Genomic DNA, 18,726 nt, shown 5'->3' with positions numbered 1-18,726 from the left:
GACCAGGAGCATAGAAATTATCTGTCTGATGACTGTTCTGATGACAAACAGTTATAATTCTGTAAACTATGAAAGTGACATTTAAATGTAAATTGAAAAAACACTCAGGTGAATCACATTTTAGTTGTATGTAATTAGCACCATGGACTTCAATGCATTGTTCACTGCGTAGCAGTCCCTTGCAGCATAGAAATCTCCAGGTACAAGATGTGGTGACAGTAGGAAAGCTTTGCCTATAAGGTTTTTTTCCTGCACTTCTGAACTCCACACTGACAGGAAACTTCTGTCTCTGGCATGCTTCCAGCTTCATAACCATAATCCCACGTGAGTTCGGTTCCAGCTTTCACATGCCTAAGGAAGAAAACACTTGGTCAATTTGTTTGAACTAAGTGAAATAGTACAGCACTTGCTTACACTTTGTCACCAACAACTCACATGCAAAACCCAAAACTGTAGGGGACAGGGAGCATCACACAGGAAGCTCACTGGGAGAAAACCAAGAGATACAAGGTGTTGCTGGCACACACGTGCTGCTTTGCCTACCAGAGCTACAGAGAGTACAATAAACCCATACCTAGAATAAAAGAATTTATCAAGCAGTGCAATAGAGCAAGTTATTTAGACTCTGACCCTAACTTAGAAGCTAATTATGGGAAATACAAATCAGACCAAAAAAAAAGGAAAAAACATATAAGTGAATACAACTAAATGAGAACACAGACAGTTCTCTAGATACACTGGTGATGAAGACTATCATCTTTAGTCTGACAAGCTAAGTTTTAATGCAATCGCACTATGTGCAGAAAGCCTAAGACTCAGAATTAAACACATGCTCCTCATGATCCAGCCACTCTGACAGTACATGAAAGATAATAAGTTGCTAAGATAGGAAATTCATTGCCCAAAATGAATGCCAAATTAAATACCTGAGACTAAAATGCTGAGGGACAACTGAGGAAAATACAATCCAATATGAGTATTATAAGGAAGACAGTAATTATCTGATACTTCTCACGGATATGATACAAGGAACACCCAGTGAATTATCAGGCAGCAGGCTGAGAACAAACAAAATGAGGACATTTCAAATGCAACATAATTGCAACCTGTGACTTGCTGCCTTAAGATGTTCTGAAAACCAAAAATGTAAAACAAATAAAAGGTGACTGTGTAAGTTCATGGAAGATACATAGTTAAGCTCAATGATCCAGATGCAGCCCCTGTATAGAAAAGGTGCAAGAGGGTGATTGCCAGAAAGCAAGAGGGCCAGCCAAGGGAATATTCTTGTAACAATCTTTTTCAGTAAGTGCTGACCACTATTGCCTCTCTCCACTGGTCTCCATCCCTGTTACACGCTTGAAGTACTAAGGCTTGGACAATAGGTTCAGGCTAGAGTTGACCTATGGATGAACCCTCTATATTTTATAGTTATTAAGTTTTGTGGTGTAATTGTAAGTTTAAACTATCACGCACAAATTGCTTATGCTGAAGATAAACCAGGTATTTTGGATTTTGTGTGCTTGATCACTACAGCTGTCTTTTGTGCAGTAATGATTAGAGGCATTGTTGTGCTTTGCTTTGACTTTGCTACAGTATTCTAGTTTTGTTATATTTGTCTTTAGCAGATATTTTGTGTGTTTGTTTCTAGTGGTTATTGTATCATTGTTAACCTCAGCCTGTAAAGATAAGCTGGCTTCTTTGACTGGGTGTTTGTGTCCTTTGTGCTGACTCTGTCCCTTTGGTAAAGCGTAAGTTGGCAAAACAACACTTGTTTACTGAGCAAGCGAGCAAGAAAGATCCTCTCTAAAACAAAGTATTTTTTCTGATGTATCTCAAAACATTGTCTTCACAGTTCTTGGAAGCCCTCCTCACAGTGCAATCCATAGCATCTGTGTGATTACGGTCCAGGGCTGCAAGGCTCCACAGTGTTCAAGTGTTCCCTGGGGTCAGTTAGTCCGGAACAAATCCTCTCCTCTCTGTTTTCAGTTCTCACCTAGTACTCCTGCTGTCACATGCATCAGCTAGTTTAATTTATACAATTAATCCTTCTCCTCCTTGGTTTAGCTGCTGCCTTCTTGTGTCTCAGTGGCACCAGCTCTCTTTATTTCCTGTTCTGTCATCCACTAAGGGTAGGCTACATCTTTTGCTTTAAGAAAGTCTTCACTCCTGAGTATCCTACTGTCACCTTCTTAGGACATGCTGGCCTACACAGAATCCTGGTTCTCTTGGTAGCTGCGACAAGAAGACTTAGACCCAGCCTGTTTGGCCCACAAACTCTACCAGCCTTAAGACCCTTTAAGGGTCCAGTCGTTCTCTATGAGATCCAGACCTGCTGGCCATTCCTTGAAACACATCACTGGGATCAGTGAACCTTGGCTTTCAAAATTACCATGCTGAGCGAAACCTATTTTTCCACTGAAGATTTTCACTGAAACGGACACATTAAAATTAAGCTTTCCAGCCTTACATTTCAGGGCTAAACTGAAGAAAAACTCAGCAGTGACAATGAACAGCTGTATTCCTTCAGTCTTCAGTGCAGAATAAGAAGCCATCAATAAGAAGGTAGTTACGTAGTTTCATGATCTAAGCATCTGTCCCTCTTTTGCATAATTACTTCCTAATAACTAAGCACTGCTTTTTCCCCTAGTGCCTTGAATGAACATTAAAACTCCAAAAGTTCACCTGTTTGTGAAGAATGCCACCCATGGGAAACTTCTGTTGTGAGTCTCCACAAACACGCTCTGTGCAAAGAGATTTGGGCAGCAGCTGTGCTGTAAAACAAAATCCTTGAATTAGAAAAGAGTGAAACAGCTTATTGTTGGCAAAAGAACTTATTTGTGTCAAGATACCGGTCACTAGTAAGGCAGGTTCTTCTCTCCCTTCTCCAGCCCACACAAAACCTCTCTACTACTCAGTGCCACTGCCACTTATTTTTGCAGTAACTATGTCTCTTTAAAGTATGATTTCCATCATGTTAGGAAAATAGTTTTGCTGACAAAAACCACATTCTTTTATCAAGCTGTAGTCCACAAATTTATGGTTAGAATTCATCTTTGATTCATGATGCACCACAGATCAGTGTGTGACAGATGCCTCTTGCTGTCAGAGCAGCAGTGCCAGGGGGCAAGCAATAGATTAAATGATTGCTTATGTCGACAAAGAGATACGAAACGTCATTCAGGCGCAAGTAGGCACACATGTATGGTCATGAAAGCAGAATAAAGGTTTCAGCAAGATGTGTTACTAAGCTTAACACCATATTACCTCTTAAATGAAGAATGGTTTAAATGTATGCAGGGATTTTTTTCTAAGATACATATTCACACCAATGAAGATAAATCAGTTACTTGCAGAGCACTTGCAGATGTGTCTATGAAACACTCATCTCAGTTGGAGGTACATGGTAATTCATTATTGTTTCTTGGCAAGTCAAAATTGACTTATGGAGCAGATAGGTGCACAGCACGACAGACCACCTTCTGAACCTATGACTTGAATGTTGAGAAGCTTCCTACAATATCATCACACTAAATCACACTAAATGGTTGGGAGAATGCTTGTTGTTCAACAAGATGTGCCATTTGCTTTCTGGACCCTCAAAAAAGTATGTTAAAAAATTCAGGAGAAACACGTCACTCGTTACTTGGAATATTTCACTCAGGATCCTAGTGGTCCCAGAAACTTCCAACTAGTACATAGCATGCACTGCCTTATGGAAGAACTGCCAGTGTGACCCGACCTGCTGTTCTCTCACTCCAGGGTGCAGGGAACACCACACAGCCTGCTATGTTCCGCACCTACCACATATATGGTTCATGTGCAAAAGCTTTCTAGTTTATGCAAATATATTATTTACTTATTTAAGTCAAGACAACTAAAAGAACATGTTAACTTTTAACTTACATTAAGAAAACGACCCACATTTCCTTCTTTTGTAGCATCCAGCACATAAATCTTTTCTTCATTAGCATTCTTCAGAAGTGTCCTGTCACTACCAGCCTCCTCACAAAACACATCTTCTTTTGAATGCCTGGGATTTTCTGTGCTACAATCAGCTTTCAGTGGTACATTTTTGGATGGCCTCATAACACACGTGTCATCCAGCACACCTGACTGGGCACAATCAACACCCTGCAGAGACAGATTCTTTCTTTTGCATTCTGCACTGTCCACATCAGCAGGCTCAGTCTGTCCAGCTTCCATTGGATGTTCTTCCTTCTGCTGCTGAGTGGATTCTGTCAATGGACACATAAGTTGTTCTTCAATGCCAGTTTAAAGCCAAAGCGTTTCCTTTTTTTCAGCCCTGAACTCTCAGCCACCCACCCTTCTTTGTTTCCCAAAATGTAAGCAGCTTCTTTTCTATTTTGTCACGACTCTCCTAAATCCTCCCACAAAGGACTCTTTCCTGCTGCAGTGCCTAATGGACATCCACTTCTTCCACATAGCATTTTATCATCATTCTCCAACCTTAAACCTGAGAGAATCACAAACTGTAATTAAGGCAGAAACAAGACGCACATGTGAATATAATCAGTTTCACACTCTCTCCAGCTTGAGCCCTCCCCACCTCCACATTATATCCTGTTCAATTTCAGTTGAATGGAACTTGTATCAGGTGTGATACAGAAATATCTGCAATGCCAACTTTCCCACAATTGCCCAATTTGAGAAGCTGCTGTCAGGAGTGTTCAGCATGTCCCAAGATCAACTTTGCAGGCAAAAGCTTTCTGTGTACCAGTTAATGCACTGAAATATGCAAGGCAGAAATAATTTCTCTACTGCTGAGCTCTCTTAGGACAGCCTAGGCATTATGCATACAACATCATTCTACTCTGAGAGCAGACCTACCCACATCCAAAGATCACTTTCTACATTTTAAGTCTATCACCTGATGGGGCATAAGGGTACTAAGAGTGCAGTATTTACATCTCTGCAGACCTACTTTCTTTTCCTTTCTTTGTTCCACTGGTTAGTTTTGTTTTGCTTGACTGATGAATCTGAGAACTATTCTCTTCATCTGAGCTGGCACTGTACACCAGTGTATCAACTCCCTTTAAACAGAATAAAAGATAATGAAAAGACTGTGATGTATTGTTGCTGTATGAAACTCTGGGTCAACACAGGATAGAAGGAGGCTTTTAGAACTCTAGGGTTGAAGTTTGAAGCCTACTGTAAAGCATGGCTATGGCTGACTTTCCAAAATTCATGTATTCATTGCAATGCAACACTTACCTTGTTTTCAAATTATCCTTCAGAATAACGTGGAAGGAGCTCTCCACACAATACAACTTTTAAATAAAAGTGCTTATGTCCCAACTTTTTCACCAGAATTTAAACATGTTTGAGTAAGCTGCTGAACCAAAGCCCAAACATGCCTTTCACAGTTCCAATAACTTTAACAGATGAGGCAGTATTTTTCCTCTCCCATCACAAAAAGGCAACTGGCTATGGGAGCTCCACAATGGACAGCACTGCCCAATGTTAGCATGAAAATCCCACACGCATTCATGAAATGCAACAAAATCAATGAAACCTACAGAATAAGTTCACCAGTTTCCCTTCTTTGCACATATTTGCAAGCAACACTTCACACTCAGGTCAGATCAAAATCTCCCAGCTGTGCACTGCATGAAAAAACTGACCTCTTGAGATTTTCTTTTCTCCATGCTATGGCGTATTTTTTGACAAAAATGTTACCACTCTGACCCCCTAATCCTGCAGTTAGTTACAACTGGGGGTGAGGGTGGAGAATGATTTCTTAAGACTGTCCAGGCTGGAGTGTAAGTGAAGGCTGGGTAAGGGGGAAGCCTGAGTTAGTGCTCATCTCAGGGAACACACTGCAGGACTGATAATGGAGAAGGGATGGGGTACAGCTTCCAGTGTGCCAGCTTAGCTCACAGTGTGACACATTGTCATGAAGAAACACTATTAGAGCTTTGTAACCATGTAAGATGAATAGGTCAAAAACAACATACATAATCAGCACAGTAAGAAATTAATCTATTAAAGCCACTTCTTATTATTACCATTTTTAGCTGGCGATTACGAAAAACAACTGCTTTAGTTCCAGGCCTTCTCATGGTCGCAATACTTAAATTCCTTGGATGAACTCTGTACACAAAGGTCAAAAAGAAATTAAAAAAGACAAAAAGGCCCCTTAAGTAACTCTCACAACACACACTTCCCTAAGGGACTCTAGTTCATCAAGAACAGACTACACCAGAGCCAGCAATCTGGCCTCACCCCAAGTTCTGTGACTATTTTGCCTTTAATAATCGAGGACCGAGGTTATGTTCTCAATAATATTTGTAAAAAAACCAGTTGTTCATACTTTTTTTGAGAGATCAGCAGCTGCATTTATATTCCTTCCCAGTTCTCCTGCAGAGAAACAAATTCTCTATTGTTTTACTATTATTGTACCAGATCATCTCAAAATAGAGGACCTAGAGAGTTTTGCCTTTTCCCTGCTGCCACTTTCAGTTTCAAACAAGAAAACAAAGATGTTGTAGGGGCATAGGATAGGAAGGGAGACAGGCAATATAAGCCAGATATAGGAAATACTCTCCCACAAAAGAGCCTCTCTCCTGCACATAAGGAGAAGGCTGAGGAAGAATGGGAAGCAGTAACTGATACATATATTAGGAATGTCAGTTTCAAAACTAATCTTAGTACCTGAACAATGTCTAGTAATAAGTAACAGCTCTTATTCAGGAAAACTTTCAACACGAAGTATTTATATGCATTTTCTTACCACAAAAAATATCATTATATTTTTTTGGCCTACTGCTAATGGCAATGCATGCTGTTCTTTAAGGCTTTCTTAAGATTAAAAACCCTTTGTAAAATCAAAAAGTGCAGTAGCCACAAGAAGTTGTGACATTATACCATGATAACACTGTTTGTCCTTTTAAAGGCTATCTGTTTCAGTGAATGATGTGTCAGACTTAGCACACTGACATCTTCTCAAAGGTTTCTTGGATCAGCAGGACTGTCATTCCTTAAGCAGCAAACTAAAAAAGTCTTTCTGTCTGTAATATTTTTTTTTTACACAGCCCACGTGAAGCATTTTTATTATCAGGAAATTTAGAAGATTTAAGGCAGCAGTGCAGGAAACACAACTTTAAAATTGTGCTTCCCTGCAATTTTTAGTAACAGTACTTACTTAGAAGTAAAATCTAGCTGCTGATAATTATGTAATTTACAAAATGATGAATTCATCAGGCTTTCAAGATACTGAAATGCAAGTGTATCTCAAAAAGTTTTCATTTGCAATTCCATGGTGCTTCTCAAAGGTCCACAATACTCTTCTACTACCAAATGATCAAGAATTTCTGAATAGTACAAAGAAAGTGTTTACAAAATAATGTGGCAGAGCAAGGAATAAAGTTTAAATAAACAAGCTCCCAACTTCCTTCTGAAAAGGCTACAGCACACTATGGACAAAGCCACATGGTTTAGGAATCCTGACAAGCTATGAGATCTGACTATAAAATGAAAACAGGACCAGAATTTTTGCATAATTCATTGTGAAAATGAGGTCTTGTCAGACTCCTAACAGGAAAGGTTAAGGCTCCTAGTAGGAAAGGTTCTGTCACAAAGAAGCAGAGGTTTAAGACTGGGAGCAAAGGACAGGACAATCTGACTAACTTGTTATCAAACCCTTGAGTGTCCTCACGTACCTTTAAATCATTTATCTTGTCTCTTTTATTAATTTTTTCAAATTAGCATAATGATTGATACCCCAAACAGAACAAGTATACCCAGGAAATTAACTAGGTTTCTAGAAAATGCCAAGTGGTATACACAGTAACTAGAATTAATATAGAGGAAAGCTCTGTCCCACTAGAAGAAATAATCAGGAATTAACAAAAAGGTTGAGAAAGAAGAAAAAACACCCTCTGCTGAAGACATTCAGTTCTACTTCAAGTTTCATAAAGGACTTCCTAGAATAGCAGAATATTAGTTTTTTCATGATTAAGTTTGCTTTGGTAAACTTACAGGGTTGATTTATTTTCGTTATCCACAATCTGTGACAAAGACTTCTGCTTCTCAAGAATGTCATTTTTGCCAGTCTGCACTAGTTCAACCACAGAATCTGAATGATCAGGGTCAAGTTTTCTTTTTTTGGAAAAAAAGCCATTGTCTCCTTCTTTCATAGCACTCTTCTCTTTTAGATCTTGACAAACATCTCCTAATACCTGAACTTCGGTTCTGCTCATTAATCTGCCTGGGAGAAAAAGAAACGTATTTATTTTTAAATTGTTTGTTTGCTAAGATGGATCACACTAACTATTGCAGTTCAAAGTTCCATTAAAAAAAATATACAAGAACATTATTTGGGAAAGCAAAATATGAATCCATTTATACTGAAGCAAAACAAGCCCTTGCATAGGATGCACAGTCCTGTGAGGGGAAAATCAACAGTCTGAAATAAGCTTTGCTCCAGAATGTTTTAATTGTTTGTCTGGCACAATCACATTACAGAGCTCTTCAAGGTTCTTCTGTCTGTTTGATCATCTTGCAAGTTAAGATAGTATTGACTCGCTTCTCTTCCAACACATTTCCCTGTTTGATTCTCAAAAAAATCCCTGGGCACAGGCCAAGAGAGGGAGAATTATGCTATACATCTTCCATAGGTCACCTTCTGTTACCTGAGTAAGTACAAACAAACGTCCCCTTGTCGATATCATCCAGGCAGCGGACACCCCAGCCTTTCTTCTCTGTGTTGAACACTTGCAACCTGACCTGAATGCCATGCTGTACAACTCTGTTCTGACACATCATCTTGTCACACTTGCACAACACACTACACTCATAAATCCTGTCAAGAGGAAGCAAAACAAAACATCATGTAAAAGACTGTACTACCAAAACAAAGTTGTTATTATTAATTTCCCTCCTGTGTATTTATAAGGAAATTGACTGAAAAGATGAAGACTCTGACTAAAACTGATCACGCAGCAGTGCTCTGGAACCAGTGACTTTCTTGATTGCTGATTCAGCATTTTTAAGGAATGGTCAGCCAGATTTTTGGTGTAAGTAGACAAGAAAAAAATAAATGCTGTATTTTATAGGAGTAAATCACACAGGAGGAGAAATCCCTGTGAAGCACCTAATTCTGTGCTGGAACAAACTTCAGCAAAACAAACTGTATGCCTGGACCTCACTGTAGTTGTCATGAGTTTTAGGATTTAGCAAAGTTTTTTCTAAAAGAATTCACAATGATGGATTTTTTGCATTTGTTTCTGGGTTCACTCACAATTTAATTCTGCATGCCAACCACAAAATAACATCATGCAGCAACAAAGGACTGAAAGGGGCTCCTTAAACCTGTGGGTTCAGCCCTTGGCTATTGCAGAGTGATACCTTGCACAACTCTTCTCCAAAATACCTGAGGTTACTGCCACCTTCCCCAGGTCACATATTAATCCATGGGAACTGAATTAAAGTGTGAATACTTGCAGCACTGGGATAACTTTGGAGACTCCTGGAAGAGTCACATAAAGAAAAGTCTGGCAACAGCTATTTCTTTAGGACTCTGGTCCTATAGAGCAAATGGGTGATCTTTGGCTGATAAAAGCTCTGAAGGTCTTGTGATAGATCTCCTTCCCTTGCAGCACGTTTCCTTCCCCTCTCCATTCTCCCCTTGGCATGCCTGAATACAACAGCACATTGGCCAGATATAGCCTGAGCTCCTGAACCAGCTAACACTGTGTTACTCTTCATGCTCTTCTTAGACCTTAAACTAAGCTGTGAAAAGTGCAGCATCTGCAGTACAAAAGTTGTTTTTTGCTCCTATTACTCAAGTCACATTATTTTTTATCATCCTGATCTGTCAGTAAAATTGTGACAAAAATGGAAGGTTTCAGTAATCCAGAAACTGCAGTTATTTTAGTCCTGTAGCTCTTACACTACAGTAGTATAATAAGAACATATAAATAAAATAACAGTCAATAGTTTGATCTTTCTTACCCACTAGGAACAGGCCCCTCCAGTCGTTTGTAACTATATCCACGGGATGTTTTAGTATTTGGAGACAGAGAAATTTTACTATAGCCTTTTGCAGTTAGCTGCAAGCATGCACATTTTGACCTAAAAAGTAACGGTAAAACATCTCAGAATGTGTTTGGGGCACCGTAAATAAAACATACATCTAGGTAATTTGAAATGCACTTGGCTATAAACACACACACTTTCATATATACACCTGTATTTCCCCCACCCTCAGTTTTCACTCCACAAGGCCATATCAGGCATTCTGCCCTTCTCTTTGCCTCTTGTCTGGTTATGGGTGCTTTACAATGATCATGCTCTTCCACTCTAACCCCGTTCTTATGCCAAGCTCTGTAAACAGGTTCAAACAGTTGAAATACAACAGCAATGTATTATAAACAGGACACTGCCAAAGGGATTGAATGAAGGAATAAAAATTACCTGTTCTGGCACAGCATCCTAGCCTGTTAGCCCCTACTTTCATACTCTCCTCCCACCCTAGCCCCCAGGAAGTGAAGAATTTCACACTGTGGATTGGAGAAGTCAAGCAATAATGCTGTTCTTCACCATCTCATGTCTTGACATCTCCAAAGACCTACAGCGTTTGTGCAAACAGCAACAGACCAAATCCTGAACCCTAAAACTGCACATCAAATGCATCGCAACTCTTGGGGGAGCTCAGAGCAAAGCAGCAGCTCTGTGTGCCTGCTCCTCCCCATCACTCAGCTGAAACTAAGGAACTTTAATTATTAGAGTCACAGAACTGTACAATTGTTTTCAGTTAGAAAAGACCTTTAAGATCATTGAGTCCAGCCATTAACCAAACACCCTTCAAGGAAGCGGACAAAATGATTACCAAACTTGCATGTTAACAGTGGCAGGTTCCCTCAGAGTCATATGTAGCTCAGAGTTACTGGGCTTTAGAAATAAAGACAGCAGTGAGCAACACCATTTGAACTGCTCAGAACACAATGTGTTCTGTGACCACAGGATTTCATAGTCTCTGTTTAGACAAGGGGAATGATGGGATGTACATGTCGTAATCAAGGGTTTCTTCCTCTGTCCTCAGGAATGTTTGGAGTCCCAAATGACTGAATACCTCCAGGCTGTCACATCCTATCTCTAGGATTCCACCCCATAGCAGGAGCTGCAGGAGAAGTTGTCATTCAGGATCCTTCCCTGCCTGCCAGGAAAACAAGCCTCTCCCTTCCCCACTCCCTTCCCAAAGCTGAGAGATATGCTTGCCAGCTCCACCAGGAGAAGCACAGCCAATTTGGGAAGAAAGGGAAAAGAACACAATAATCCTCCTGTTGATTACTTCCTTCCCTACAACAGAGGCTGACAGGTAGAAGCACCCAAGTTCTGGAGAAGACAAAGACACAGTGGTGTGAGTCAACACAAAGCATGGCACAAGACAACTGCCTCAGGTATTCCATCAGTGTTGGTCCATCATTGTGTGGCACCGTGTGCCTTCACACTGACATCACCACCCAGCTATTTGGGGCAACATCCATCACTTGTCTGGGATTAGATTTTTCTACCTACCTATCAATGCAGCCGTCTGTGCAGTCACATGAATCCACAAAGATGCTGGAGAAATTGTTAAGATAATAACCACGGGGCCACGATGCCCTCCGGTATTTGAAATAAGGTAATCTTGCGCGGTCAAGATGATTGCAGAAGGAAACGGGCACAGACTCAGCTCCATTGCTGATATCAAAATCAAACACGAGGGGTTTGGGATTTACAGTGTTCCTGCCCAACAGTACGTAGGTGTTGAAGGAGAAATGATCAACAAATAAAAAGTTACACTCCGTTTCAAAAAGATAATTTTGCACGTCTTGGAAGTTTCTCAGACTTCGGCCACAAGGAGCTTTATAGTTCACATCCAGTGATTTGGAAAGGCAGTCTGCTTTTGCATGGCGTCTTTGGAAGTGAAACAGGATTGGGATCTTCAGAGGATTTTCACCCTTGTAGGAGTCCGCTGCTCTCTTGGCGAGACATGCACTAGAGCACTTGTGGTTCTGATACTGCAGTTTTAAAGGTAAATCTTGAATTTGACTGGATGCTTCTTTACTCCCTGAACCTGTTTTTTCAATCTCACCCTTTTCGCTATTTGGAAGGAAAAAAAAAAAAAAAAAGAAAAAGAAAAAACAGCAGCATCTTAGACAACCAGTAAAACTCTCAGGTTTTTAGTGGTTCAATATTACTAATGTAGGAAGGAAAAAGCCCATTGCTAGAAGGCCAAGGGTTTCACTGAGTCCCTGTTCACATTGTGTTACTGTCCTAACATCATATGAAGACATATTCAGTGGCATTAAAAAAAAACAAATCACAGAGCAACGGCTTCTTCCCAGAAAGAACTTACTAAATAAGAGAAAGGACATTAAAAAAAAAAAAAGGCATGATAACTTTACCCCCTTCTTCCTAATCAGCACTTGCAGCTAAATACAGAGATACTAAGTCACGTGCCTGACAGACTAAGTCATTTGCACAGTCTGTAGAAGCCTGAGAACTGAGCTGAAAAATGATTACGTTCTAACCCTGATAATTCTGGTAATAGTCACAGATCTTTATTCACAACCTAACGCCCTGTTTTTTCTGCAAGATTCTCACATAGTAAGTTAGACAAGCCTACTCAAAATCTCGTGTTCTTCACGTAGGCCAAGTTGAAAATATTTTCACTTTGAAAACTAACACGATTCAAAACTGGGTTTAGAACATTGATTTTAGAAAGACAAGAGAGGTTAAAATCTCTCTCAAATGCACGAGACATTATGTCAAATAAGGAACTGGAATAAACTATTAAATACACTGACCTGTAAGTACCTTCTACAGAGGTTGCAGTGTTGTCATCTGTAAGAAGAGGCTGCAACTTGGGTTTGGTTTCCTGTATGCCATCTTCATCAAATACATCACTTCCTGAAAAAATTTGAACACAAGCAAAGACTTCAGCAATTCACATTTCAATCTATAAATGTACTTGCTTTAGTTACTAAAGAGATAATTGTCAAAACACATGAAAAACAATACATTGCTACGAACTACTGCTAACAAAGAGCATTATAGCAAGGGTCCTACTAAAAAAAAGAAGCTGCTTTTCATAACTTATACAAAAGTTACCATTTGCATATAGGTGTGCAAATGAGTCACTGACAGACAACATATGCGCTCATGCTTTCTCTCCTGGTCCTCCTCTCCCTCTGTCCCTTTCCTCAAAGGGGAAAAACTCAGGCACGCACTGACAAACTGGAGACAGAAATGCAATATTAAGATCTACCCTTTTTCACAGACCACCAGCTGATCTCCACATTAAAACCTTCCATGTGGCTTTCACGGTACCTCCAGACAACACACGTATGAAGCATATAAACATAAAAGGATGCCAGGTTATTATAGCTAGTGCAGCAGTGCACAAGATGACTCTGCCTGCATCCAGCTCAGGTTCATCAGGGCTTCTGAGTTCAAACCTTCCTCACTTGGTACATGCCATATACATATAAACACAAACCACAGAAGTACAAACCCAGACGAGATTCCACAGTCAAGTACCTGAGGAAACTAATGATTATGTTTTCAGTGAAGAGACATAAGCTCCTGGTGGGTAAAACAAGTCAAACTAAATCCATATACCAAATGCATACAATCGAGATGCACATACCATTTGTCGAAGTTAAGAGATCACCTAGGTTAGCTTCATTCACTAGTGCCCAAGCCTGCCAGCACTCTATGGAAAAACCAAACCAAAACAAATATGAAGTGTAATCTAAGTAATGATAATAGGGACAATGATAATGGAGAAAACAGAGTGTAAGTCCTCAGAATGACAGAATCCAGAATCACAGAATCTTAGGGGTTGGAAGGGACCTCTGAAGATCATCTAGTCCAACCCCCCTGCCAGAGCAGGGTCACCTAGAGTACATCACACAGGAACGTGTCCAGGTGGGGTTTGAATGTCTCCAGCCAAGGAGATTCCATAACCTCTCTGGGCAGCCTGTAAGTGTCCAGGGACACTTCTTTCCTCACTATGCTAATCTAGAGCAATGCAAGCCTGAAACTACTAGAAACCTTTTCCGCCACAGTCCTTAACAAACACATCTAAAAATTACAATAAAATTACAGCTCATATTAGTAGTTGTCAATCAGCACCAAATATTCTCCGGCTTTTGGAAAGCTGCTGGAATGTTTCCAAACACAAACCAGTAGCCTCCAATAGTAGTAATATACATAAACACCATTTGAGTAAGTTTCTCTCTTTGTCATCAAACTAGTCATCTTCCTGCTAAGAAGGGCTGATCCTGGCAGACCAAATTAATGCTACTCCTAAGCTGGTGGAAATGGCCTTCAGACAGCCTGAACACCACAAAGAAGAGACCAGTTCTGTCTCAGCCTCTTACCTCATGCAATAAATATTACAAGGTGGCAGACAAATGTCAGCAAACCCCATGCTAATATTTTCGTTTGAAATCTTTACAGAACAAAGCATAAAAACATTCAAATTTAGCTAGGTCATAGACTGATTGTGTCACCTGGGGATTCAAATTCAACTCTGACATATACACTGCTGCAATATTTTTTCATAAGAATCAAGATGTGGGAGTTCAAGTAAGTAAAAAATCTCGCTACCGATTTAGAAGAAGCAGTGTAATGCACAATGAGTGGCTTTATCTGTTTAAAAGCATCTTACACTACTGTACATTTTATGACACAAAAACCAGTAAGATCTATAGATTACAGTTACATGGATGACTTGACCAAAACAAACATCTGAATTAAATAAACCAATGAAAAGAAACCTGTATACTCCTCCAAGCTTACGAGACTTGATTTTGATGAAGGAAACATATTGCCATGAAAATCAGAAGCAGCCTTAAATGCAGTGCTGTCACATTTTTTGGCTTAAGTTTCAAGTTATAATGGTGTCTCTGACATGACATAATACTTATATGATTATAATCCCACCCCAAAACGATTCAGTTCACTGAGATCAGTTTGACAGGCTAAAACTTCTGATGATAAACAAAAGGCAAGGCACTGCAGATGTTTCATTACTTCTCAAGAATAAACACTTCAGTTCCATGTGCTTAAGATTCACGCATTTTTTGAAAAAGTATACAGGCAAACCAAGAAAATGGCAAAATGCACCCAAAATTACTAGCCCTTTTTTAAAAAAAAGCAGATAGAAGTGCTTAAAAACACCAACTACCAAGTAATTCAAATTCAGAGATATCTGAATTGTGGCAGGTTATCACACAGCCGCACACAAAACAGGCCACACCTCCCCTGCAGTCCAGCTAAAACCATTATAAGGATTTCAAACCTTGGTTTGTGGCTGTTCCATTCTTGATCTTTTCCTTTAGCAACAGGAGCACATTTTGCACCTGCTCAAATATGACATCAACTCTTCTACCTCCCAGTTGTGTCCAAAATGTCTTCAAATCACCTGAAATGCAAATTTCTATTTATAGGTCTGCACATTTCCCAAGAAGTCTGAAACCACAAGTAGCTCCTAGTGGACTTTTCAAAGGCTTCCACTCATTTAACTTCTGAAAATACAGCCAGGACTGCTGTCTTCTTTTGTAGGCTTAAACCTTTAGGAATATATTCCTAAACCTACTCAAGAAAGTGAAATATGTCAAAAGACAAAAGAACTGGAGTGGCTTCTGACGGTTCATGATGTTCCTTCAAGGAACTTTTCAAGCATGTCTACAAAGGCCGCTGTGGAAGCCTTTGTCCAAAAACCAGCAAATTAGTCCCACTATAAATTAATCCCCACTGAAATTCACAGCAGTGACACAGGAGAATATTTTCAACTGCATGAACTGAACATATTATTTTTATAGCTATAAACTCCCCTAGCTATACAAGCTATTCTGTCCCATCAATATTTTTGGTAAATTTTCTAGAGAAAAAATGTTCAAAATGTTTTCATATGATAGGATTTCATATGATAAGATGTTCATCAAGTAGTATCCGTTGCAATAATTAATACAACCTTTATATTGTGCCTCCTTCCTCCACTAGAAAAATGCATAAAGAACATTTTGTTCAAATAAATGTTTTTAAGCTACTGTTTCCAAACCACTTCTCTTCCAAGTGTACGTAGCTTTGAGGTACTAATTCCCTTCATGAAAGCTCTTGTTAAAATATTAGCACTGCATCTTTGGCAAGGACTCTGAAACGGGAATATGATGAAGTCTGTCAACAGATGATGCTGGAAAAGAAAACCCTGTCTCTCATGGGTAGGGTTTCTCTTCTTCAATGATAAACAGCTGGCAAATGTGCTAGGCTGACATCTTACCAGTCATGAAATACTCTGTTCTTGTGAGGCTAGTAAAAAGTATTTCCCCGTTTTTTGACTTAGCAGAGAACTACTTCTGTTGTCCAAGACACCAGAACCTACATAATGCTATGGCAGTACAGAGTCTATGATTATTCTCAAAAGCATCATGACAGCAGTGAAGAAAGTAACAATCTTTTGTCACCACAACCCCTGCTGCTTCCATCACCATCAGCTAAGAGCATAATGTTTAATATCAACAGGCCATGCTGAAAGTCCTCAATCTCATGAAACAACTGATTTGGCACTAACTCTCTACTTCATTTCATGAGTTTTTATGTTCACAGAAATATAAAGAAAAAATGTGGAAACGTCGAAGTCCCATTACAAAAAAATGCTGATAAAACTTTCTGGAAACCTATACTACTGCTCCAAGAGACAACATTTGCCCTGTGCCATTCCCATCCTTTTGATGTGCATGACAGTATCACAACTTAAAATACTGATTAATTTATATATTTAATATGTGTGTTTAAAAATATGCATTTGGAAATCCTAGTGCACAAGTTCCACCACTGCAGATTAAAACTGCTGTCCTAATTGTCATCTGTTTTCAGATATTTAAACACACCTACTAAAGCCTGGATAGCTCTGGTGGATAGATTACTTCAGAGGATGGGTGGCAAAACAGGTTTTAATTTCTGGGTAATCAGTTATAATCCTGTTTAGGTCAGAAGGAAATAAAATACAAACTACTGCCTATAGTGTTCAAACCACATGCTCACCTTGGCAATGCTTGCCCAGTTCTCATGCTGGAGTGCCCTGAAACTCCAGCATTAAAACATTTGGTTTTGCATGGAGAAGCAAAGATGGGAGTATGAAACTCATTTCAAAAAGGACAGGTGTCCAGATCACTAATCTCCTCTCCAGTATTAATGTTGTTATTGCCAACCCCAGCCAAGAGAACAGGGAAAGAACAGACAAAGGATGCATCTACCTTGTTGGCATTTGAAATTTTCTCACCAGCTGATGACTCAATGTGTGGACTGGCACGTGGTGGCAAAAGTTCTGAACCAGGCTGAGGCCATCACCTTTGGAGGGATTGTCTGTTCCCTCTATAGGATCCTTGTGGCCATGTATCTCTTTTATATATCATCATGCAGGTGACGGATGCCAGAGCAAGAAACAAGCAGCCAAAACCAAGGCTACTTACCAGAAAAAGTATTTGGGTGTAGGTTTCCCATAAAAGACCTGTAGTGTTGCTGATTAACATCTTACATATACACTATAGAAGGCAAAAGTACTGTCTTCTGGTTATCATTTTCACACCAGAAGTGGTGCCAAATATATACTACTTTTGCTTTTCCATCCATAAACCCAAATTATATTACCTTCAGTCCACTTCTCCCTGGAACTGGCAAGGTTCTCCACTTCAACCAAGTCATGCAGCACTGCAAGAGGTGCAGAACAAACAAGTAACTGACATGGTTGGAGCTACATAATTTTTCAAAACTTTTTCAAAACAAATAAATACTACAGCAAGTAGCAGTGGCAGCACTGTGAGAAAGTGTTGTGATGAAATAGTTTTCCCATATCTTGTCAAGACTGCTGAAAAACACTCATTTGAGTGTTTTGAGCTGTGCCAGGAAATTTACTTCACATAGGTCATTTTTTATTATCCCTCAATCATGAAGCTGTCATGAGATGGCCTATACCTCCCAGCATATTCAGCTGAGCCTACATAAACCTCACCTCTTATTAGTTCACATTTCTCTCTCTTATTTATTTTTTTTTTCCTCTAATTAATGCTGTCACTACAGTGCAGTAGTAAACTAATTCACTTAGGAAAAAAATCTAGGTAAAGAATTTTTTGGTAAAGAATTACTGAATCGATTTCTCAACAGATGGAAGGTAACTTCACTGCAGAAGGCAGCATCCTTCAACAGCACTGACGACAGCAGATCTCTGACTATCCTCACTCACGACACAGAGAGCACAGAACGAACCTTGCTTGCAACTCAGCTACTTATGCTTCTCTACGCCATAAATGAGGAAAACAAAACACGTTTACATGCATTCTGGCAATAGAGATGTCACTTGGCTGACTAGGAAAACAGGTTAAGTGAAGACTGCTGACTCCTTGGGAAGTCTCTCACAAGATCCGCCTAATGACTGCTCAAAACAACATTTTTTAACAACAAAAATAATAAAATTACGGCTTACTTCCTTTCTCATCCATCTCCTGGGGCGGCTGTCCCACTGGCTGGGGTATCACCGGGCCCCGCTCAGCTGGGAGATCGAGCCGGGGGGGTGGCCCTCGCAGCCCCTTCCCCTCTGCTCCGGCCCTCGCCGCTCAGCGCACCTGGGGGGGAAGCAGAGCAGGGCTGGGGCTGTGCAGCGCCGACCAGGAGCCGCAGCCCAGGGTCGGGCCCCACCACCGGCGCCACTTACCG

General features: G+C 40.0%; 1 protein-coding gene across 1 annotated transcript in view; it reads right to left on the bottom strand.

The window, feature by feature from the left end:
* Positions 1 to 233: 233 nt before the first annotated feature.
* The window catches only part of SETDB2 (SET domain, bifurcated 2), a 35,456-nt gene continuing 16,963 nt past the window's right edge, over positions 234 to 18,726 (bottom strand). Inside the window, exons 4-16 of the mRNA XM_009999083.1 lie at positions 17,665 to 17,724; positions 15,314 to 15,436; positions 13,655 to 13,720; positions 12,813 to 12,915; positions 11,539 to 12,105; positions 9,973 to 10,092; positions 8,652 to 8,821; positions 7,999 to 8,227; positions 6,027 to 6,111; positions 4,943 to 5,051; positions 3,904 to 4,235; positions 2,683 to 2,771; positions 234 to 351 (exon numbers count right to left, since the gene is read on the bottom strand). Of these exons, the coding sequence (XP_009997385.1) occupies positions 234 to 351; positions 2,683 to 2,771; positions 3,904 to 4,235; positions 4,943 to 5,051; positions 6,027 to 6,111; positions 7,999 to 8,227; positions 8,652 to 8,821; positions 9,973 to 10,092; positions 11,539 to 12,105; positions 12,813 to 12,915; positions 13,655 to 13,720; positions 15,314 to 15,436; positions 17,665 to 17,724 (2,171 nt within the window). The remainder of the gene's footprint in view (positions 352 to 2,682; positions 2,772 to 3,903; positions 4,236 to 4,942; positions 5,052 to 6,026; positions 6,112 to 7,998; positions 8,228 to 8,651; positions 8,822 to 9,972; positions 10,093 to 11,538; positions 12,106 to 12,812; positions 12,916 to 13,654; positions 13,721 to 15,313; positions 15,437 to 17,664; positions 17,725 to 18,726) is intronic.

The sequence above is a fragment of the Chaetura pelagica genome, unplaced genomic scaffold, assembly GCF_000747805.2.
Source record: "Chaetura pelagica isolate M959 unplaced genomic scaffold, ChaPel_1.0 scaffold226, whole genome shotgun sequence".
Classification (NCBI taxonomy): Eukaryota; Metazoa; Chordata; class Aves; order Apodiformes; family Apodidae; genus Chaetura; species Chaetura pelagica.
Note: the sequence above shows the minus strand (reverse complement) of the source record. Positions and strands in the feature narration are given on the sequence as shown.